The sequence below is a fragment of the Saccoglossus kowalevskii genome, chromosome 4, assembly GCF_978046115.1.
Source record: "Saccoglossus kowalevskii chromosome 4, keSacKowa6.1, whole genome shotgun sequence".
In the NCBI taxonomy this organism is placed as follows: Eukaryota; Metazoa; Hemichordata; class Enteropneusta; family Harrimaniidae; genus Saccoglossus; species Saccoglossus kowalevskii.
Window position 1 is genome coordinate 21,558,070 of NC_140644.1, and position 24,277 is coordinate 21,582,346.

The window sequence follows — 24,277 nt, forward strand, 5'->3', positions numbered from 1 at the left end:
TGGGACGAATCGACTTGTGGGACGAATGTGTTGGGACGAAAGTGAATTGGGACGAATTGACTGTGAATCATTCAGATAAGTTGTGTTTTGAAAAGCCTTACAAATCCTCCCCATTGCATAAAATATCAAAGCACTCCATAGATTCATATGTTACCCTGTTGAATATTACGTTTTATGTTGGTGGGCAAGTATATAAATTAGATGAAATTAATTATGTTAAAGAGTGGATCAATAACTATTAATGCAGTTTTCGTGTACATTTCCAGCAGTATATTACCAACCTAGTGCCGTAAATGATGACGTGTAATATATCATCATTCATTTAAATACATTCCTGTATATGGATGAGAAGTCTCTAATGAACATCATAGCTTGCTTGATATATATACAAGTTTAGTAGTGATCGGCTGAATATTATCTTGAGTTATCACGTCCACAGAAAATGTTTATGACGATGATGGACATTTTGCTACTGTTACGACTACTCTAAGCCCAAATTTTGAAGTTGTATAATCACAGCAAAAATGTATACCTTCTGGTTGTACAGTGAAACCTGTAATCTGAAGACGAAAGGGACAGGCATTTGATAGATTTACAGATGTGTGTGGAGAATGTCTAGAAATAGGTTAGAAGAGAGTTTGCTCAACAGGTTTTACAAATGTAAAGAATTATTACACACATGTATCCTGTATAAAAATAATTTTATTAATCAGTTTCTGTGCATGAAGTTAATCTAGTTAAATAAGTTGTTTTTTGTGAAATCTCTATTGAGACTTAAAGTAGTTCATATTACATTCATGGCAAACAACTTACCACATTTCACTATGTATTGCAGTTCAAAAGAGATTGTTCAACTTGAACTGACTGAGGCTGCACTTCGAATTTGGTTCACTAAGTACTGCAGTAGAGACACATGACACATGACACATGAGCCAAAAAGAATTTCTTTGATGGGATTTTAACTTGCACTGATCTCTTGAATTATATTTTACAGTGCATTTGCAGTGTGTGTACTTGTCTTGTATGTAAAAAATGTGAGCCAAACAAGCAGCATCTGGCAGTGTTACCAAGTCCAGATACATCTGAATTTACAAACACATTCGTGTATAAAATTACATGGGATATCCATGCATATCATCTATCCAAAGATTCAGACACCGCAGTGCTCAGTTGATATTACACTGCAAGTCAAATCTCACAAAAAACAACAAATGTACCAAAAAAAGTCAGATTAATATAAAATAATAATTCCATGGTGTAATCTTAGGGATGGCAACTACCCCCTTTAATATAAAAAAAGGAATGAAGTACTTTGGGGCATGAAAGTATTACATTTCTATGAGTGAGATATAAATGACAAACTTACTTAAATAAAAACATACAAATGTATATATATTTGTAAATGTACTATTATCATCTTGTGACCAGTACATGTGCTTTGGCAGTTAGTGTTAAAATCTGTTACCATTTTATACCCTGTACCTAAACTAGACTTAGTGTTAGAAAATGTATATGACCTAGAGTTGGTAAATAGCAAATAACTGTATGTAAGCAGACCCCAGGTTACTGCCCGGATGTAAAACTACTTAAAATATAAAGGTCAATTACTGCAATAAATGCAAGACATATAACTTCAATAAAGTTTATACTGGTCGGCCTGTGCTGGCTGCAAACATCTGGATGCAATAAAAATAACAGCACTAATAGTAATACTTAATACAAGAGCTTGATTGTAGGATAGTCATCAAATTTTCTGCAATTTGTTTTCCTATCTATGTCTGCTGAATCTATTTTCTGATCACAGTACAAAGAATACAACCTGGCTTTAATATAAGGTTATGGTTACTGATCTCGTTTTTACAGCAGGTGCGTTTAATTTTAGTTTGACTTCAGAATAGCATTGGATCATTCTGATAATGGTCTTAATTATAATTATTGTCATTACCATGATGTTTCATACACCAACAATAAATAGCTGACCAGTTTGGTATGTGCATCTCAATATTGTTGCATGATTAGAACTGCTTACATCAAACCATTTTTATGGGGCTGTGTCATTCAGCTAAATGCCTAAATTTATGAGTGTCGGTCACACACTAGATACACCAACAAGTGTGTACTGATAAGAGACCTCATCAGTACATACAATTTTGTTTAATTTGTTTGGATAACTTTGCCTTGTCATACAGCAATATATACAATTGGATGAAATTAATTGAAAGATAATTGCATCTTTTGTTTACATTTAACATGTCAGAGTCCCATACTATTAGTGTCTCGTCTTCTGTTGAGATTGGTTCGACATAACTTGTTCTAAGTGTGTAATTATCTACAGATGTGCATAACAAACCAATCAGCAACTTAGCTGGCAACGTTTTTTGTGTTTGAAACAATATGGTGAAAATACTATACGTTGCAATAATGATGAAACACAAAACTTGAATGTATGAACAAAAATATTTCAGTACTTTAAGAAATAAAATATAATGATGAACAGAAGTATGATGTTACTATATTTTCAGTGAAGTAGTCAAGCAAATAATCAATACACAGTAATGTCAGGATTTTCAATTACTGTCATCTTACTTGCCTTATGACAGCTAAAGTTCTATAATTGGAACATAATGTTGTGCAAAATGCTAAAATTTATTGTTTTTTTTTTGTTTTGTATAGAAATATCACATAAAAATTTAAACATGGATGAGCCAGACTGGGTTCTTTAGAACGAGTCACCGTAAGGTTAGCAACAAAGCATGATTTAAAAACAAATGTTCAAGTTCTCAAGTAAGACTTGTGGGTGGGTCACAATAAAAGATTAAACATACATGCAGTTACATTACAAGTGAAACTCTTCTGCAAAATACAGATATAAAAGTACATCATTATAGTAAAAAAAAATATATCTTTCAAACTAAATAAGAAAAACATATCCTGTCATTCCACCTTGGCAAGAATTTACATACACCTATTGTTAATTTAATCATTACACTTGCTATAAAAATATCACTGTTTGTCATAAAAGTCAGTTTACTATAAAAAGTGATGCTAACCCATTTTTTTTAAACATTTTAAATATAATTGTTTTTAAAGACTGGGCACAATGAACATTTTTGAAACAGAAAAATTAACATTAAAAAAAAAACTGTTAGCTCGGTGATTAAAATGTACGATACTTTACAGACTTTTAATTTGGCACATTAACTAAGTATACTGCATGGCAAGTGCATTATTTATATATTTATACAGTAGTGTATTTGCCTGCATCTAATAACAACAAACAACAAGAGTGAACACACTGTTTAATGCTAAGCACAGTTACCACCCACCCCCCCACTGAATAGAAGTTATGAATATAGTCTCTATTTTTTTGAAATTTAGGCATGTTGGAGAGTACACAATGTTTTAAGTACAATATGCAGAGACAAATCCAATTTTTGACACTAAGTATCGCCCTAAACTGAACTATTTTAAATTATTTAAAATTATGCTGCAAATCTGACTAACGCATGAGCATAAGTGGGTGTATGTCTAGATCATCACCTGACACAAGACTGAGTATTCAGTCTCTAACATATGTATCTTTGACCCACATGTAGAAATATTAACATCCTACCCTACACATAATTTAAGAAGACACAATAATGGTCATACAGTGAACACTTTAAGAATTAATTTTCATTTTCTCTAAGATAGGGAGTATCATATCAAATCGAGGCCTCTTAGCTGGGTCTTCATTCATACATATTCTCATCAGTTTGGAAATATGTGGCGAGACGCCGGGAGGAATCACAACTCTCAAACCTTCGCACACAACCTGAAAAATAAACGACAGTGAGTTACAAAATCTTTAGAACTCTTCAAAACTCATGAGAAATACAGATTTTGTTAATCAACTCAAAACTGAGTTATAAAATAAACATAGCATAAGCATTACAACATTGCCCATTGAGGAGCTACATATTAAATTATGAATCAGAATTCAGGATGGTTGGTATGTGTTTATCACACTGATGAATAACTGTATTTTGTGAGGATGTAAAAACATAGTATTAGATGCATAATGTATTTACCAAATTTGAACAAAAAATGACAAAGCATGCATAAGATACCACATTTTCAAAAAAACAAAATGGCTACCTGTCAGCCATATTAGATTGAATCAGTAATCCTTGCTGTTCATAAACAGCCATAAACAATAAATAACCAAAATGTTTGAAAGAAAGATTATTGTAATATTGAAAAGTAAATCGTAAACAAAATGTTAAAATGTATTTCCATTGTAACTGGTTTACAGGAATCAGTGAAACATCACAAATTCAGTCTGCATGCCACCTTACTGATCAAACCATGACGATGTCCGATTTTAAAACAGAGATCATTCACAGAAATGTATATTCCAATGTTGAAAATAAAACATTTTATGAAAATACTAATTTAACCGTACTAATTGAGGCAACACACAAGCTGCCATGATTTCTTACGACAGTTGCAACTTTCAGTTTCTACTACGACCAGGGATGTTTTATATTGCGCTATTTTTTGCACAAACTGATTAAGCCATGAATCATGTATTTTTTCTAAATTATAAAACTAAAAGTAATATAGTGTACAAATGTATAAGCTTTTTATGAAAAATAAAAAAAAATGTACATTATGAATAAATTATGTAAATCATATGCTAATTGTATGCCAATTAGTCGCCATCATTAACCAAAATCCTGGGAAGAACACTGTCAGTTGTCTCACTGGTATAAAAATTACTAAAAACACATGGAAATAGCTGCATATTATTATTCCAATATTAGAGAATTTGACTCCATGCATGAATCTTACTTTAGCTAAAGTGTTAACTATGTAGTTGCATTATTCTAGATTTTGCATTAGCTATAAAGGTGTAAAGCACATTCTTAGCATTTGGTAAAACAATTTGGGTTCTCACCTTCATTCCTATTTCCATATTAGACATACCAGCAAATGGAACCTCTCGTGTTGATAACTCCCACAGCAACACAGCGAAACTCCACATATCAGCCGCACGGACATTCATCTCTTCCGGACATCTCTGTAATGCTGCAAAATATAATACATATGAACATTGTGTGCTATCAAGCCTGAGGTTTAGAATGCACTTTATAATACTAACGTGCGCATAAAACATTTTCAGCTAATTGTAAGACTTTAAATTTGTGTGTTTTTGAAACCTATCCAACGACACACACAAACCGGCAACCGATACAATTCAATTCAGCCTACCTTCCGGTGCCACCCATGCTGTACTATAGAGTTTACCACGATTTTGAAATGAGAATTTATAATCAGCCATGTTTATTTTGGCAGTCAGATCTTCATCAATCTGAAAAAAGAAAAGATGAGAAACTGATATTAGGGTCTGGCTGCTTTATAAAGTTAATCAATTATTTCTGATTAACTGATAACAAGGTCTGACTGTTTTATAAAGTTAATCAATTATTTCTGACTGACTCATTGATAACAGGGTCGCGCTGATTATTAAGGTAAAATACCTTTATGCCACTTTTGCACTCAGGGTTCTGCCCAGCCTGATTTGAGTGCCGGTCGCTGATTAATATTCATGAGTTCATTAATATTCATCAGTAAAGTTTACTACACTCAGGTGCAAGTGCAGATTAAACAAACGACAGCTTGACGCATCGCTGCCGGTGAAGTGAGCAAGTTATTGTTCAACTCGACAAATCCTACACACAACTAAACTTGCAATGGTAATCCTTCCTTCTGTTTATTTATCGTTGTCTTCCTTTCCATTATCTTGATGTACGACTTATTCCGAACTGGTTCGTTTGTTAAAACTAACAGAATGTCAATCGGAGGTTAAAACAAAAACACATTAGGCCGATGTCACATGTGTACGTTGATTTTGAACAGCGGTGTCTTCTTTCATTGAAGTTTTGTTGTGTGTTAATTTTTTGCATTGTGTTGTTGTGTGTTAAAACCAACAATGACAATAGAATGATGGTCCAGTGGCCGACATCCTGTGTGTATCATAAACAAATAGAATAGTGCCGGTCGCCAACTTTTTGTCCTGGTCGGAAATTATGAGTGCCGGTCGCTAGCGGCGGCGCCGACCGGTGTACGCAGATCCCTGCTTGCACTATTGACTTTAATCGTATTATTTGATTACTTACCATAATAATTTTACTACTGAGATGTAATCTGGGTATCATAGGTTCTAATGTGTGTAAGAACTGCATACCACGGGCGATATGAATGGCAAAGTTGATGGCTTGGGACATGTCAACTACGATACCTGTGAAGGAGAGAATAATTTTTTTAGAATATTTATTCACTATCTTTGTGATGCAAATTGTGTGAACTCCTAAATAGTATACACATACATGTATAGTATATCACTGGTAAAATATCATCTGTTACTACGGTATATCGACCAGAGATACCGAAGATGATCAGCACCTGTGCAAATTAAACAAGCAGCCTATCGGCTGAGATAGCTCCGCTGTTAGCAATGCACATTTCAATTAAAGAACTGAAGACATCATTAGAAAATGAACAATATGAATAGTATCAAAGCAATCGGACTTACAGTTTTTAACAAGAAGTCGAAAATATCACTTTTTACCAAAAATTACAAAAATATTCACCAAAATAAATTAATTAGAGAATTGAAGATATCATCACAAAACGAACAAATCTGAGAGAGGTCCACATGTAGTACCTATATATGTAGTATCAAAGCAATTGGACTTTCAGTTTTTAACAAGAAGTCGAAAATATCACTTTTCACCAAAAAATGACAAAAATATTTACCAAAATTAGAGAATTAAAGATATCATTACAAAATGAACAAATCTGAGAGAGGTCCACATGTAGTACCTATATATGTAATATCAAAGCATTTGCACTTGCGGTTTTTAACAAGAAGTCGAAAATATCAGTTTTTACCAAAAATGACAAAAATATTCACCAAAATTAGAGAATTAAAGATATCATTACAAAATGAACAAATCTGAGAGAGGTCCACATGTAGTACCTATATATGTAATATCAAAGCAATTGCACTTGCGGTTTTTAACAAGAAGTCGAAAATATCAGTTTTTACCAAAAATGACAAAAATATTCACCAAAATTAAAGAATTAAAGATATCATTACAAAATTAACAAATCTGAGAGAGGTCCACATGTAGTACCTATAGATGTAATATCAAAGCAATTGCACTAGCGGTTTTTAACAAGAAGTCGAAAATATCAGTTTTTACCAAAAATGACAAAAATATTCACCAAAATTAGAGAATTAAAGATATCAACATGAAATGAACAAAACTAAGAGAGGTCTACCCAAGGTACATATACACCAAGTATCAAAGCATTTAGGCTTGTAGTTTTCAAGAAGAAGTCGAAAAAGTAAAACATTGACACGGACGACGACGACGACGACGGACAATCACTCATATGATAAGCTCCGCTCGACAAAGTCGACAGCGGAGCTAAAAATTTCCAGTGGACACCAGTGTACTAATTAAAATCGCAAAGGATGGTTTACTGCGAGAAACTTTACAACAGGATGTTATTTGCTAGTGACATCAAACATACAATGTGTCAGTATTTTGTAAGTAAAAATGAACGCTAGCGTAAATTCTGGATCGTACCTGCGCCTTCATGGAGTACATTATACAGTGATCCAAACGGCATATATTCATTCAACACCAATAGATTCGGTGGATGATTACAACATCCTAAAACTGGTAATATGTTTGGATGTGAAAAGATTCTCAGCCTTGGAAATTCTTCTCCAAATTCTCTTGGTATTCTTGATGTTATAGTGTTGAATTTCAATATCTTTGTCATCACTTCGGTGCCTTGCCACATACCTTTCCACAACTGAGAAAACAATAGTTAGCATTAGTGTAATTTGAAGATAGTGATCATATCATGAATACAGTGGAACCGTTGATTTTTTTTTTGGTTCAGACATGTCAGATAAATGGATGGATGTACAGAACCCAACAAATAAGTCAAATGGGAAAGAAATAAATGTGGTGAAAAGGGTAAACCCTATTTCATTACACACTTACCTCTCCTGTATGGTTGGAATTTATTTTGGTTCCGAGTTTGATTTCTTTATAATCAATACCAGAATGCCTAGAAAGAGTTCCATCTCCTGAAAATAAAAATACAAGACAAGATTGAGTTTTAATATAATTTTCAATATTAATTAATTAATAAGTTAATTTAAAAATTTATAAAACAGGTGCAGATTGGACAATGTGTGTAGTTAAGTGTGAATTTTGTTGTTGTTTCCCATGTCCCTGTGAAAAATCTGTCTTGAACAAATTGAAAAGCTGAGGATCATTTTTAAATCTAGCCTCTAGCCAACATAACAACAGTTTTTATTGAGATTAAAGATGAATATCGCTATACTTACTGCTTCTTGTCTTTGTGCCCCTCCAGTTTGTCTCTCTGTACGGTATTCTGGACAAATCTTGACCCAATGCAGCGGCTCTGTCTAGAAAAACAATTTTTCTTTTACATTTAACATCTAATTATTATTTGGATTTTCAGGCCTTAAATGACTGTACATGCTTCTCATAGATTTAAATCAATATTTATTATTTTTAAGTTTATCTTGATGAATGACAGTGTTCTAAACTCTTTCTCAAAACCATAGTGGAGTCAAAATACTGAAGAAGATATTTCAATGTTTTAAAAGGCAGTAGTCGTCGTGCCACGCATGCGCGAGATATATAAACAAAGATGGTGACTTTGATTGTTGTGCAGATCAATGAGTACAAACTGAGAAGCTTTAATTAGGTATTTTTTAGGTTATTGGAAGGCATTGAATGAGTCACCGGCAGTAATTAGTGTAAGTCGCGCCCAGGTCAGGTCGCCCAGGTGATTTTCATTAGTTGAGCGCACTGGATTGTGGGAAAATCAATGTTTATCAACACAAATGTTGCACATGTGCAGCGCGACGACCACCGCCCTTTAACCTTGAAAAGGAAAGTTGACGGACATGGATATGTAATGTAATGATAGTTTTATATTAAACATGTTGTTTCATTTCACTCAGTCCATGTTCATTGCCACACAGTATACAAATCTTGAACAATGGCCATACTCAACAGCACATAAAGAAAATCTACACATTGTGCCTATGTACTTTGCAAACAAGACAATTATACTACACTTTTGCTTGTGATACATAATTTGAAATCAAATATTTTTGTCTTACTCCAGGTAACAATCTACTTCATGTATAAAAATTGCTGAAATAATAAAATCAAAATCAAAGAGTCATTCCACATCCACATAACAGCTACATGTATGGAACTTTGGAACAGAAGATGCTGGAACTTTAGTTTAACAGAAGATGCTGGAACTTTAGTTTAACAGAAGATGCTGGAACTTTAGTTTAACAGAAGATGCTGGAACTTTAGTTTAACAGAAGATGCTGGAACTTTAGTTTAACAGAAGATGCTGGAACTTTAGTTTAACAGAAGATGCTGGAACTTTAGTTTAACAGAAGATGCTGGAACTTTAGTTTAACAGAAGATGCTGGAACTTTAGTTTAACAGAAGATGCTGGAACTTTAGTTTAACAGAAGATGCTGGAACTTTAGTTGAGGCTATTCAATTCACTAAACTCTCAAAATCTAAAAAGATACTCCAGGTTTGTGTGGTCAAAAAATAAAATTTGCGAATCGTCTGGTTGATTAAAAATTCTAAAGCGAGCAGGAGGTTGGTCAAAATGAGTACCGTACTTTGATGTAGTTTTGCTGTTGTCCTTTATGACACTGATTGAAGCAGAATAAATAATTTAATTATATGAGGAAAAACAAGTAAATTTTGGCGAAGATGATTCATAGAAAATGTGATGTCATGAAGCTAAGCAGGTTAAAGTTGAATTGATGCCGTATGTGATCGCTGTACAATACTCATTGTGTATGTGCAATTGTTAATAATAGGTTTGAGAGAGGTGATTGATGATGAAAATCATGAAAGAGGCCCACTTAAAATTTTCAGTTTTGGAAAAACATTGCAAAGCTCTTGAAAAAAATTCTTCATTAATATGTGATGTTTGATTGATATCTGTCACAGAATTATACAAATGCACAGACAGACATACGGACCTGAAAAGAACAAATGAAACAACTATAGTACCAAGTATAGTAATTCAAGTCAAACAGTCGAGAACATCAACATACCTTGTAACACTCTTGCTAATTCTGGCTTGGCTTTATCCAGTGGAGTTTCACCGTATTTATTTTCTAGGGAAATCAAGGCACCGTTGTTTACCAATTCCTATAATGGTTAGAACAAAATTTTCATTCAAAAATTTGTAGTATATGTATTTGTCTAAAAATTCATTTTCAGAAAATCTTGACTTGTAATATAGTATTTACTCTATTAGAAGCGCATTCTCTAATAGAAGCGCATATATACATGTAAAACAAGTAAAATATTAGTGATGGAATTTAAGATCTACTGTATTACCCCGGGCACGCGCCCAGGGGCCTGAACATACAAAATCAGGAAAAAATGGGGGTGAGCGCTAACCCGAGGACCACCCCAAAAAATATTTTAAAAAGTTGTTTTTGTGATCGTATGATAAGGTCAAATAAAGGAATGCTTTCGTACACTTTGTACACATACTTATTTCTTGATTTATACAAGGTTTCAATAAACGTGAGCACTCGGTCAAGAACTGTGGGAACACTAAGACACAGAGTCAAATTTCAAGAATAAAACTTGTTTTATGTCAGCGAATGAAGTTGTATTACTCACTGAAATTGGCTACAAAGTATGGTAAGTATTGTAATCAATGCACGGTTACGTTTTTAGTAACCATGATCAGTGCATGCAAGTCGAAACGGCCGGGAAAAACTACCGCTTGTAATCCAAGATGGCGATGACCTCATTAGCATAATTTTGTTCACGCACGTATTGATACATCGCATCGTAATTACTGAAGAATAGCAGACAGGGTTATGAAACAAATAAACCTTTTATTACTGATGTGAAATGTTTACAAACTATTGTGAATACATAAACATATCCAAATGGCGATACATAAAAAACAGACTGAAAATAAACTCTGGTTGACCTCATTAACATGATTTATTCACGCACCCACACACGTGACAAAATTACAAAAATAACGATGATGCAACAAGTTCCCATCGTCGGCATGCCTCATTATGGTTATCGTAAGAGACTTGAGGTCGGCAAAATGTTTTTTCTTCAACGACAGAAAAATAATCCACATGACCGTAATGCCATAGCTGTGATGAAGGATGGAAAGAAGGTAGCAAGTTTACGACGTGATGTCTCAAAAGTGCTAGCTCCCGTTATGGATTCACAGTCAGCGAAATACTACGTTTTGAAACCAAGGCTAAGTGCTTCAAACCACTCACCAAGGTATGGATCATTGCAATATTGGATTCATCATGAATGAAGAGAAAGCAGAACGTGTGCGCCACATGCTGTGTGGTTCATCTTACGTCGTTAAGTTCCAATGAGTTTTTACGTAAAAACACAAACAAAGCTGCCCTTTTCAGGGCCACCACACACTCCAAAAAGAGAACTACCGTAACAAACACACTATTTAAATAAATCGAACGCGTTCGTTTTTGACAAATAAAACTTTATTGTTGACCCCGTTCTTGGCTAAAAATCACCCTGGGCGTTTAACCGAGGATGTCCCCAACATGTAACTTTTGTGAAAACAGGGGGTGGGCGCTTGCGCAGGGAGGGGCGCGTGCCCCGGGTAATATGGTATATGTTTTCGAATTAAAGACTGATCTAAATCTGTACTAAATAATTTTTTTTATAAATAAACAATCATTTACAACTTAAAGTAATAAATGGTTTTCTCAAAGATGAATTATGTGGCTTCACATCCTTAACAGCGAGAGCTATGTTTCTAAACTGAGCAGAGTGTTTTCTGTTCTTCCCCAGGAAATTTATTAGGATTGTGACTAATTTGCTTAACAATATATATTAATATTCCACCGTTATAGTATTAATTTTTATGGTAATTTAGATCTATGTTAATTCACAATTATAAAATAGTTTCCTTCCCCAAACTCTATAATGCTCTAGGGAGACCCCTACTCCATGCACATGATACATTGGTCCGGTATGTATGATTTCATTCACTGTTGATTTCAGTATGGGTGGGAAGAAATATAAGACAACTCACTCCCACTGGGCCATACGCAGAACAACACAAACTCAAGCAGCGTTTCCTCATTGTATGAAAACAAATTTAAAAGCTGCTCGAGTTTTAACAAAGAAACATCAATGCATATAAAAGAAGGGATATTCTGGTAAGTAGAGAAACCTGGTCACTCTAAATGGGTTGCTTTTAATCCACTTGTAAAACATTTGACCTTGGTGTTATGCCTTTTCTTGGTGGGGTCATCGGAACAATATGTCCATTGATAATGGCATTTCTGGCTCACTGCTCACCTTACAATAGTAGCAGGCTAAAATACATTAATAACTAGTTTAAGACACTCTCTACAGCAACGCATATATTATCAGAGGCTAGAGTATCAATAACGAAACTGAAATGACATTTGGAAACTTCATTATAGTAAGGCAACTGAAAATTGTTCACCTGATGAAACAAAAACATTTTTTAAGGTTGTCGACATTTTTGAATTAATCTTAAAGCAAACAACATTGAAATACAGTCCTATTCTCTTATATTACAGCTTTCTAATTACACACATTGCTAAAGTGACATAATTATAGAGAAAGTTGTGTTCACAAATTTGATTTACATGGTTATTTTTTTTTTGTCCCCAGCATAGAAAAATAATACTACAGCAGGTTTCACTTACTTCAGCAATATGATCATGTGCCCAGAAACATGCATAATGTAGCGGCGTATTACCATGTTCATTCAAAGCATTGATAGCGGCCTTGTTGTGCAACAACTGAAAAGTAAAATCAAATATTTCATTTTGGATATTGTTACAAATCATGTGTAAACAAATGTATCGGTATTTTTGATTTACCGGTATATGCGTTTCTCATAGCCCAAATGTCTGGTGTCTGGAATATTTGTAACGAATATGAAAATCCTATTAAAGACAACTGAATTTTGAAAACTTAATTACAGTAAACTGACTTCAGGCAATAAACTTGAATAATTATACTTAGCTAATTGAAAACTTACCTTCAGTAGAATATCCCTGAATCCATGACTTGCAGCTAAATGTAGAGCAGTATCATCTCCCATATTAGTGATGTTAATCTTAGCACCGCGTTGTATTAACATATCCACTATACTAGTTCTACCTTCCATGGATGCCCAATGTAACAAACTGAAGCCATGGTCATCTCTGAAAGGATAGCAAAGAGTGTTTTATTATTTTTTTATTCTCAATTTTGGGTTACTCAGGGATTTCACCAATGCATTTAATAACAGGCCATCATTATGTAACAACACGCCAAAAAAATTAAAAAGTTATTGGCAGTGCAAAGGTAAGCTGAAAGTAAGACGGCCAATTTGGGCTTGTAGCCGGCCATATGGTCGGCGGCCAGCTCTTAACGAAGCCCCTGGTTACTAGTATTTATGCTTTCGTTTAGTTGTACTTTGATGTAGGTGCATGTGAGATTATGGGATATACTGTAATAAATTTGTGCAGTTAGAAATCTCTGGGACCCCAGTGAAAATCATTGAAAGATCATAAACGAAAGTTCACTCATACACCCCAATTCACAAACACTTTTGTTTCATGGAATACATAAATGTTTTTCACAGTGCATCATACAATGTTTTTAAAAATTGGATACAATTTGACGGATGTGCTAGGTGGCAATGGTAGTGTACAAATAGCTTTCACAATATACATTTTTTAAACATAAATTTAATTAATACAATACATCCTGCAATGCATTTAATGTGGTTGTTCTTATAAACCTTAGTTTCATTCCACACTGAATAAATATTATTATCCAGTGTTGTACTTTAGAAAGAAGCAGAGTAAATTAACCCTCCTAGGACTACCTTTATTTTTCCGCTTACTTTTCTACAGACAGTGGATAAAATGAAAACAAAAAAATGAAAACAAAAATTACAGCCTACATTTCAAGTTCAAAGAACAAAACTATCTCATTGTTTTGAGCTTGATAGTACAAACGAAACGATTTTAATTTGATATCATTGATAAAATTGTCAAGTCACCATTTTAGTGGTGAGAGACCTTCAAATTTATGTACTGCATACCATTGGGTAAATTATTGATAATGTTGTATTCCCTCTAGCTGGAAACGCTGGTATTTCATTCAAGTATTTTTGTTGTGACCCAATTACCATTAAATGCCAACTGTCTGTGCATTAGGAGAAACATATCATACATGTAATAATGTATATGTAATTATTGTGTGATGTACTCTTCTAATGGTTTAAATGAGAAGTGTGCAGATGAGACGAAAACAAATCTCAATCACTGCATTTTCATATATGTAACATATTTTGACTAAGTACTTAATTACACAAGTATGAAATGAATTTAACCCAATGGTTCTTAAGAGAATTCTACAAATACTCAAACTAAAGACAAATTAAAAGACATGTCACATGTATCACTTATGACAGAACAAGAAATATATTACAAATAGAAAATACTCAGCAAGTAGAGACCGCCGCTAAGCAGCTCATTTACATGTACCTACACATACTATGACTTACTTTCCTACATTCATTTTATCCACATTTTTATATTCCTTTACATGAAAACTTACACTTAGCATTTGCAATTACACTTACACATGCATCACTATCATTTCAAAAGGTATTCGTAAAAATTTATATTGTTCTAATGCAATTTTTTATAATATTGGAACAGCACTTAATACAAAAAGGAAATTATGACAAACAAATGTCACAAACCAAGAGCCTGGCTCTATATAATTGTCATTGAATATTTTACTTCTGTTTACCACGTGGCATGTACATTCTAATTGTCCTGCAACCACACATGTTGTATATACCATAGCAGAATTGAACACTGATTAACCAAAACCTGATGCTTATGATTTAATTATGGTTATGGTTACGAAGTAGAACATATACTAACAGAATCTCTTGACCTTACCCAGGGGTTTGTGAGGTATGTATGTATTTTTGCATTGTATGTACTCATGCTGTATTTTTTTTATACGTAATGGTCAGTCTGATACAAACACCAGGTACCAAAGACAAATTGAGAGAATTTAACAGATTTAGACGAATGTAGGTCACTTGTGTTTAAAAAATAATCACCATTGATTTTTTTATCGACAGCAAAAATATGGTAATTGTCCCCTGATGATTCTCCCAATACTGTAACATAATTTGTTCACATCGTCAAAATTTACTAGGATATTTGTCAAATATAAACCACTGTAATTGCATACTAATAACTCCTTGTTTACAAATATGTGTAATCTTGATTTCTGGGTAAGTGCTTGTCAGTGGGACTCTTACTATCCTCAATGCACAAGAAATAGTCGTTTTGAAAAGTATTACTAGTATGTAATTTTTTTTCAAAAAACGTTTGAGCGTTATTTGCCTACAGGAATGTTACAGACAGAGATGATTCAAGGATGGATGTGAGTCACTGTGCAAGTTCACATCTCTTTGAATACACACATACAACCGCAATTACATTCAGAGCCCAATGATTGCCCCGCCCCCACACTAGACACCACTTAGTATTAAGTCTGGCAACATATCTATGTACTACAATAAACGAAGGTCACATCTCAAAACTAGTTACGAATGCACGAGTACATGTATGTCATAAATAACGAGCACAGTTTTTACTGATCTTATAGTGTAAACAAAGCGAGGAATCTTTTACATTGTAAAAGGTCAAAACCATTCTTACCCTTGATTTAGATCGTTTTCGATGTTATCCAGCCAAAGTCGGACATGGGTGGTATGTCCCTCGCGAACTTGGGAGAATATGTCATCCATTTTGGATCGGACGTTCAGTCGAGTAAACTAAACACCGAGAGTAACTGGCGCCGTACTGAAATCTCGGGATCTCAAATTTGACCCGACACCCGTCAACAAACACTCCGTGTAAAGCCGTGAAGAAAAGGGTTTGACAACTCCTACGAATAGTTCATTATTGACCCTGGCAAAATGTGTTACGTCGATAGTTATTATCCCGATGAGTCTGTGTGGTGATATCAACACAGTATAACGCCAAAATGTGCATACAAATATTGCAGATTGTAAGCCGATCAAGGCGGTAAATATGATAGTTATGCCAAAAATGGCAATGCACTCTGCTGGTGATATTTGCATAAAATGCCGTTTATTTACAGCCTGTCGATTCAAAAAAATCGCGACTATGTATTAGATAAAATGAATTAAAACGTTAACATAGTTATATTGTATATTTTTATTCAATATCAGTAATAAGAATCAGAAATAATCATAGAATTATTAATTATATTTGTGTTGAATCATGTTTCAAAAATGTGACGTTAAGATTCACTATCATGTCAGCTGTTTAGGCGAACACACGTGTGAGCACATTTTCCAGCAAAGGTATCATTTTTTTTTAAAAACTAGATTACGCTATTTACACATATATTAACACCATTCGTACAGTTGGTCGTTTGTTTGCGTTTTGGCTTCTGTGGTACTTGGCTAGTGCACTTGACAGTACATGTAACCAGCTCCCTGATGTAAACATAAATGTTCCATGCATGCATATACATGTAGCTGTAGGGAATTAGGCGAGGTGTCGTCCGCTATGCATGACCCCCCCCCCCCCCACACACACACACACACACACAAATGCACTGACATCTTGGTCAGTACATTCATTTTTTTTTCTTGTTACATGTACTCAAAAAAAATATTTACTGGGTTTAATTTCGCTATTTTTGCTGATAGGTAAACTTCTAAACTAAATCTATGTGAAAATGTAAAATAATAAAGCTCATTGTTTCCTTGATAAATTCGTGAATTTAAAACACAGTGAATGTGCTCAAAACATCAAAATAGTGAAATTAAATGTCGGTGAAAATAAATGGTTTTACAGTACATGTACTTCCTAACCCTGTGTACATGTCTGTTTTTCTGGCTACTATTAAGCCGCCCTACACGCACCATTTGTTTTTTCATCTCTACGTGAACTGGTTTGTTCTTTGTGACATTTACATGAAAATTTATAAAATACTGAAATAATGAAACATGTAACCTAAACCAACCCTCACATTTCATTGACATCCAAAGAAAAGCTTTCTTTGGCTATTTGGTCATACCCATTACTCATGATTCTGTGCTAGTTGGCTTCATTCATAGGTCAATTTACTGCTTTGTACATAGAAACTCAATACAGGCACTATACATTCACTGAGTCTTAATATAATTGGTCATGGGTTCACCTGTCATTTGAAAATTTATAAAATTATTTTATATAACAATATTCATGACTTAATGAAACTAAGTGTACATGTTATGTTAATACTAATCTTCTTCCATTATCAGATAAAAAGACAGTAGCTTGGTTTACAATTTAGTTGAAGATTTCATTGGAAAGCATTTAACGATGAAGATGGAGAAAAAAGCATCAGTTGGTTCCCCAGTTAAGAATCAAGAAGGGGTGAAGACCAAAAAGAGTAAAAAGAATAAAACACCTACAAAGATGAACGAAATCAAAACCACTGACAATGATATGCTTAATAGTAGCATTGATGGTGAACAGAAGAAAGGTAATCGAAAGAGAAAGAAATCCCATAAAAGTGAAACTGAATCATCAGATATGCCGCTACACGTGAAAAAAGTAAAAATAAATAAAAAAAACTCGCTTAATGATAAAAACATGGATGTTGCCCAGAAAGATGCTAAGCGAAAACGTACTGTATCTGCAGGGACGCCGGAACATATAAAAAAAGAGACTGCGAAGAAAAGCGAGTTGAATAATAATGATGAAAGCTTTGAGACTGGACAAAACAAAGCTAAGCGGAAGAGAAAGCGGAAGAGGAACAAGCACACAGGGAGTGAAATGGAAACATCAGATGTACCTGCCAAGAGAGAAAAATTATCAGCAGATAATGCTGATACAAAAGATGGAGGAATTGTCAAGAAGAAGAGAGCTAGGAGAGGACTGAAAGGCGGGAAAAATCGTGCACGTTTGGCTGATGGTGATACTGAAGTCACCAAACAACAAACCGATAATGTCCCGACCGTTAAGAAAAAAAGAAAGAATAGGAGAGGTAAAAAGAAATGGGAGAAAAAACTTGAAGCAGAATCAAATGATACATCAGCATCATCTGTTGCTGGGAAAGTAAGTAAGAAACGTAAACAGCAGGACATTGCGCCTGGAAGCCCAGTTAAAAACGGGAAGCTGACAGCTTCTAATTGCAATCTGAAACAAGATGGAGTAAAAACTACAGAAGACGGTGAAACCCCTAAAAGGAAGAAAACCAGGAGAGAAAGAAGAGGTAAAAAGGCTAGAACTGGGGCTACACCAACAGATGAAGATAAAAACATTTCTTTGACAACGAAATTGGAAGGACCATCTGAATCTTCAAACACGGTGAAAAAAAACACAGTGATTAAAAAACAATCCCAAAACAAAGAAATAGTTAATAAAGATACTGGTGATGAAGATAAGAAAAAAAAGAAGAAGAAGAAGAAAAAGAAGAAGAGGAAGAACAACAGTGCACTAGATGTTAGCGAGGAGGAATCCAATATAAACAAATTGAATAATTCCACGACTCAAAAAGCCTTGCATAAAGCTGTTGAGTTGCGTAACAAATTGTCAGGGACTTTGGATTCTGCACGATTCAGGTTCATAAATGAACAGCTGTATAAAACAACAGGGAAAGAAGCAAAGGATCTATTCAACAATGATAAAGATGCCTTTAAGATCTATCACCAGGGTTATGCAGCCCAAATTAGCAAATGGCCAGTAAACCCTGTGGAGAAAATTATCAAATACATCAAGAAAAAGTAAGTCCTATGGTATTGTGTTCGATGTTGGTCCTGTTTATGCAACTATATGTTTAAAATAAATAAATCTTACTTTATTCCCAGTCAAATGTTTAACAAAACTTTTACTATGTGCAGTCAAACTCGCCTTACACCGAATCGATAGTTACCGGTAGATATTGAGTTAAAGGGCAAAGTTCAATCTTGTCTCTAAATAGAATGCCTGTATTTTGCCAGAAACTGATAACTTAAGGTATCAAATTATAACCACACAGGTAGTCTGACCAGGTTCCTCAGGATTAGTTCTAAAATTTAATTTATCACTTTTACGCCAATATTGGATTTGAATAATCTAAATATAGAGTGTAGTGTACATGATGTACGTTAAACCAAACTGAGATCAGAAGAATATTAGAATAGTTGAATAGCTGACCACATTGTTTCTTTAATTAAATTACGAGTCCATTTGGGAAATAATCCTGCATATCTAACGAGAACAAATACCACTTAAATAAATGGTATCATACAAACGGGGGGGGGGGGGGGGGGGGGGGGGGGGGTGACTGACTAGTTTTACTGAAAGTAGCCAAACTTTTGTACCTCAGGATTCACACTTTTTGCAATTTGACCTGCTACATGTACATTGTAGACTAAAATATTAGGTTTGTTTGAGGAGTTATTAATAAAAAAAAAACCTCACACAATATAAAACCAAAAATGCTGAATAAAATTATAATATTATTTAAATTATATCAATTTTACTTTTACTGTCTACACTTTATAGAATGAATCGGATTGTTTTTCACTGTCGCTCTTAATTTTAGTTTTAATTAGTTTTAATTAGGTACAGGTAGATGTAAAACTGATAATGTTGTTGCATTGCGTTCACTTTTGAATACAGACAATAACATTCCAATTTCATGTATTCTCTCTGCTAGGCACAAATCGTTGGTAGTGTGTGACTTTGGCTGTGGAGAAGCGAAGATTGCGCAAAGCGTGAAAAATAAAGTCCATTCATATGACTTGATAGCACTGAATAAACATGTTACTGTGTGTGACATGTCCAAGGTACATGTATCTTCTATGTTAGAATCATTTTTAAAGAGGAAGATTGTTGCACAGTGCATGTTAAATTTTTGTGTAAACGAGCGATGTATTTCACATGGGTTGTTACATAGCATGGGACCCACGTCGAATATGATGTATCGCGACTACCACCACCCTTTAATGCTGGAATTAAGTCTGATTCTCAGAAATGTTATAAAATTGTAATTTACAGTACACTTGAATTTCACTTAACACATTTACCCTAGAAGACTTGGATGCTAGTCAGTTTTTGCCATTTGGTGAATTTATGAATTGATATCTGAATACTGAAGATCACTACTCACTTGCATACAGTCAATAAACTCGTAATAACTTGATATACATTACAGGTTCCATTGGACGATGAGAGCGTGGATATTGCAGTATTCTGTCTATCATTGATGGGAACCAATTTATCTGATTACCTCAGTGAAGCAAACAGAGTACTGAAAAAAGGGTTAGTTATTTTCATACATGTACAAGCATAAATGTCGCTAACATTGGACATTCACAATTACCCCATCCAGTAAGGTATATGAATTATTACTAAAACTTGTACTTGCATTGAGGTGTGGCTCTAATAGAGAATATAAGTAATATTTCCATTTCTTTACATTTTTTAGAAGATTATTTTCACACTGATTAAATATTAATATTATGAACATATTCACTGGGTTTTAAATTCACAGATCTTAAATTGTTCACTTGGGTTTTGATTTAATGAATTAAAATCCAGTGATATATGTACAATGAGATTGTTGTTAATATTATATACAAAATATTATTTGTTGTTTTGTGAACTCTGTGGTATTAAATTCAGAATTGTTGGTTGCATAGTAACCAACGCACTGCAGTAATGTTTCCCATGCAATGACGCTGTTGTACATTTTCAACTCAATTCTAGAACAGCCAAAAAAATATATGAAGCTGGTGCATTTTAGGCCAAAAGGACACATCTGAACTTGTACACATTCAACAATATTTCCTCCAACATTGACAAACTTTTCCATTTTGTGCCACTTTACACTGTACACAAAATGTCTGTTGTAGTGACATGTGCTAAAGATACCCGCTGATGAGAAATCACAAGTCAATGAGCATTTCTAGAAATTAGTGTTCTGTTATAGTTTATATAGGCATGTATATGGAATTTGAAAATGTCAATATCACAATTATGCACAAACGGGACATTTTACGAGCAGCATTTCTACCTTGCAGCTTGATGATGTAGCGTGCAATTGCTCCTTATTCCATGAATATTTATTCTTCTTTTTAGTGGAATTCTGAAAATTGTTGAAGTTGCAAGTAGATTTGAAAATTGCAAGAATTTTATAAGAGCTCTGAAGAGACTTGGATTTTTATTACTCACAAAGGTAAACATTTTATACATTTCTTAGTGTACCGGTATTTATGTACAAATATTTCTCATGTGCCAATTGATGCAGTTGTGAGCTATATGGTTTATAGTTCCATGCTGGGACTAACGTCTACGAACAACAGATCTACCACACACAGTGGTCCAACTGTTATCTACAGACATACATATCTGATTTTGGGCAAGCTGATTATTCATGTTATATAATATATTAAATCATTGTTTTACATTTTTATAGGACCTGAGTAACACCCATTTCTACGTGTTTGATTTCACCAAAACTGGTCCTGCTGAGAAATGGAACAGTCTGTTTGGTTTGGAACTGCAACCATGTCTTTACAAAAAAAGATAACTGTTTACGAATAAAATAGTTGTATTTTCTATTTTACTTGATTGCTTTATAGACAGGGAAATTTTTTTTTTTTAAAAGATACGTTAAAATAACGTACAATTTAATATTGACATTGGATAGTAAAACATCTACCAAGACTGTAATGCAAATGTAAACAGAATTAAGGTAGAATATATCAACAATGTCGTGTAAAAATGATTTGTTTTTATTTTTAATTGGAAGCTCACTGGCTCCTTCTTAGTTCCCATCTTTTTAAGGTTGCAAATAAACATCAATAGTATTGAAATGTCAGTACATGTTACTACTTTGTTTTGTGTCTTCTATTCCTAGTCACTATTAATAACCTCTGGCCTTCAGGAAGATGTTTAGTAGTGAAGCCATGATAAAACTAAATTAATGGAGATACCTGTAGCGGATAATTTGGTTTGTACTTTATCCTACAAAATTTCACATGGAGCGAAACTCATGAAATCACTGCTGGCTATGTTTGTCCACATCTTTCTTTCACTGATTTGACAACGTAATTTTCATAATTGACACATCCAAAAATGTATCGTTATTTACAGGGTTGTGCACTTTGATTACTTTCTATTTATTTATTACAAAATCACCAATTTAAAAAAAAAAGAAAGGCACAATCTTTATTTTGGAAGGAATTGGTAACTGTCGTGTATCTTCCAGTCCAGTCTCGTCTCGTCTCTGAACGAAAATGGTTTTACTCAAAAGAAATGAATACTTGTGATGGTTCTGGGATATTTTTGTTGTCACTTTTCTTGTTAAAGATGCATTGTGAATGAGAACGTGCCATTTGATGTATTGGATTATAGCGATAGCTTATATTGAACTAAAATGACAGCATTATGTGTTTGTAAAATGCAGAACTGGAACACTGCACACATGCAGTTCTTCCATGAAAAGTGGAGCCATAAAACTTAAGTCAACTTTCATGGAATGACAATTTATATGCAACTTAATTAAAGGTAGGTGGTTGTCTTGACATGCATGCCCATGATACGAGACACATACAAAGATGATGATTTTATGTGTTAAAAATGATACACACTAGATGTTACCAATGTTCAATTCCAAGGAGTCAAAGTACTTATTCAGTGTACATTGCGTCCAGATAAATTTGCAGCTGTCCTTGCCACTGGTAGGTTGCACTGGATTGTGGGAAAATCAATTTCTAACCTTTTCACCACCAGTTCCCACTTTTCATCACAAATTCACAAAATAGTTCATGTCATAGTTTGCACTTTCCTTTAGATGATTGGGACAAAAATAGCCGAATTGATTGAAATTTTGTATGTTTCCAAAATTGGGATTAATTTCCAAAAATATTGAAGAAAAAAAGTGCAGAAAAATTTGGGAACAGAAAGTCTGGTGGTGAAATGGTTAACAACGCAAATCTAGTGCAAATCAATGCGTGGCCCGGCGACCATGCATCACCCTTTAAACTTGGTTGAAATACAATTCTATATCAGAATGCATTTTAATTTACATGTAGTTTAATGTACTATATCTCATTAAAATTCAATTTGTAACTTCAACTTAACATAAACTCAAAGCGCGGTGGTCATCGCGCAGCGCGTGTTCGAATTTCATGTAAATAAACAATGTATTTTACACGCGTTGTATACGTAGCTATGAGTCCCATATCGAACAGGACGCGGCACGACGACTGCCGCCCTTTAATGAAAATATAATCCTATCCTATCTTTGCATCAGGATTAGGGTAAAGGGATTGGTAGGTGTACTGTATATCAACCAAAATCCTGTATCTAATGCCATGACAATGGTTTCTTGAAAATAACTTCAATATTACATTTCAAGTGATGTGTACTGTTCCGGTTATGCGTTTTATAGAAAGCCCACAGCACAGTATGTATTAATCAGTGAAATCATCAGTGTTTTGATATGTACGATAACAATCACGGCACATTTGTATTCGTGTTATTTATCTCGCTAGGAAAGCGAGCTACAGTATCGTAATCCACTCAACATGCCCATTGAAAAAAAAATAGTTTATTCATATTGCATCTTTAAAAGGCGGCAGTCGTCGCGCCGCGTCCTCTTCGATATGGGACTCATAGCGACGTATACAACGCGTGTAAAATACATTGTTTATTTACGTGAAATTCGAACACGCGCTGCGCGACGACCACCGCGCTTTAAACCGCTAAGCATCATTTCTATAATTAATTATTCTGTTCGTAATAATTAAAAAGGATAATAATGCATTCCTCTAAAATGGTCAGTAAATTGCAAATTATTTAAATAGACATCTTGAATTTTCAAGGGGAATGAATGTCCGACCATGTGGGCGGACGATGATAGACATTGGCATAATAAACTTTATGGTAATCATCGCCCTCAGTGTCAACACTGTCTTGTGTATTCGTTTTGTTCAGGCTGTTAAACTATTAATATTATTTCCAAATAAATTCTGTAGAATAACTTTGTATATTTCAACAATATATTTTCTCCACTTGTATAAAAATAATAATCACATTTTTAAATTGCAT

At 34.1% G+C, this 24,277-nt stretch overlaps 2 protein-coding genes across 2 annotated transcripts; one reads left to right on the top strand and one right to left on the bottom strand.

The window, feature by feature from the left end:
- Positions 1-1,248: 1,248 nt before the first annotated feature.
- Positions 1,249-16,217, bottom strand: LOC100376887 (scaffold protein ILK-like). Its single transcript, XM_085497955.1, has 11 exons — positions 15,875-16,217; positions 13,177-13,342; positions 12,839-12,934; positions 10,196-10,292; positions 8,417-8,497; positions 8,067-8,152; positions 7,641-7,872; positions 6,162-6,283; positions 5,254-5,353; positions 4,940-5,070; positions 1,249-3,814 (listed from the first exon to the last, which is right to left on the bottom strand). The coding sequence occupies exons 1-11, from the start codon at positions 15,961-15,963 to the stop codon at positions 3,662-3,664; spliced, it is 1,353 nt and encodes a 450-aa protein (XP_085354081.1). The 5' UTR covers positions 15,964-16,217; the 3' UTR covers positions 1,249-3,661.
- Positions 16,218-16,470: 253 nt separating this feature from the next.
- Positions 16,471-22,053, top strand: LOC100376737 (uncharacterized). The gene is made up of 6 exons (XM_002737888.3): positions 16,471-16,545; positions 17,494-18,960; positions 19,878-20,007; positions 20,376-20,482; positions 21,302-21,398; positions 21,639-22,053. The coding sequence occupies exons 2-6, from the start codon at positions 17,555-17,557 to the stop codon at positions 21,750-21,752; spliced, it is 1,854 nt and encodes a 617-aa protein (XP_002737934.1). The 5' UTR covers positions 16,471-16,545; positions 17,494-17,554; the 3' UTR covers positions 21,753-22,053.
- Positions 22,054-24,277: the final 2,224 nt, after the last annotated feature.

Coding starts and splice junctions, on each gene's coding strand:
- LOC100376887 (XM_085497955.1), bottom strand. CDS start 15,963: ATGGATGACATATTCTCCCAAGTTCGCGAGGGACATACCACCCATGTC. Junction 10,293..12,838: donor CACATGATCATATTGCTGAA/GTAAGTGAAACC, acceptor TAACCATTATAG/GAATTGGTAAACAACGGTGC. Junction 5,354..6,161: donor TCAGTAGTAAAATTATTATG/GTAAGTAATCAA, acceptor TTCTTTTTTCAG/ATTGATGAAGATCTGACTGC.
- LOC100376737 (XM_002737888.3), top strand. CDS start 17,555: ATGAAGATGGAGAAAAAAGCATCAGTTGGTTCCCCAGTTAAGAATCAA. Junction 20,008..20,375: donor CTGTGTGTGACATGTCCAAG/GTACATGTATCT, acceptor TATACATTACAG/GTTCCATTGGACGATGAGAG. Junction 21,399..21,638: donor GATTTTTATTACTCACAAAG/GTAAACATTTTA, acceptor ACATTTTTATAG/GACCTGAGTAACACCCATTT.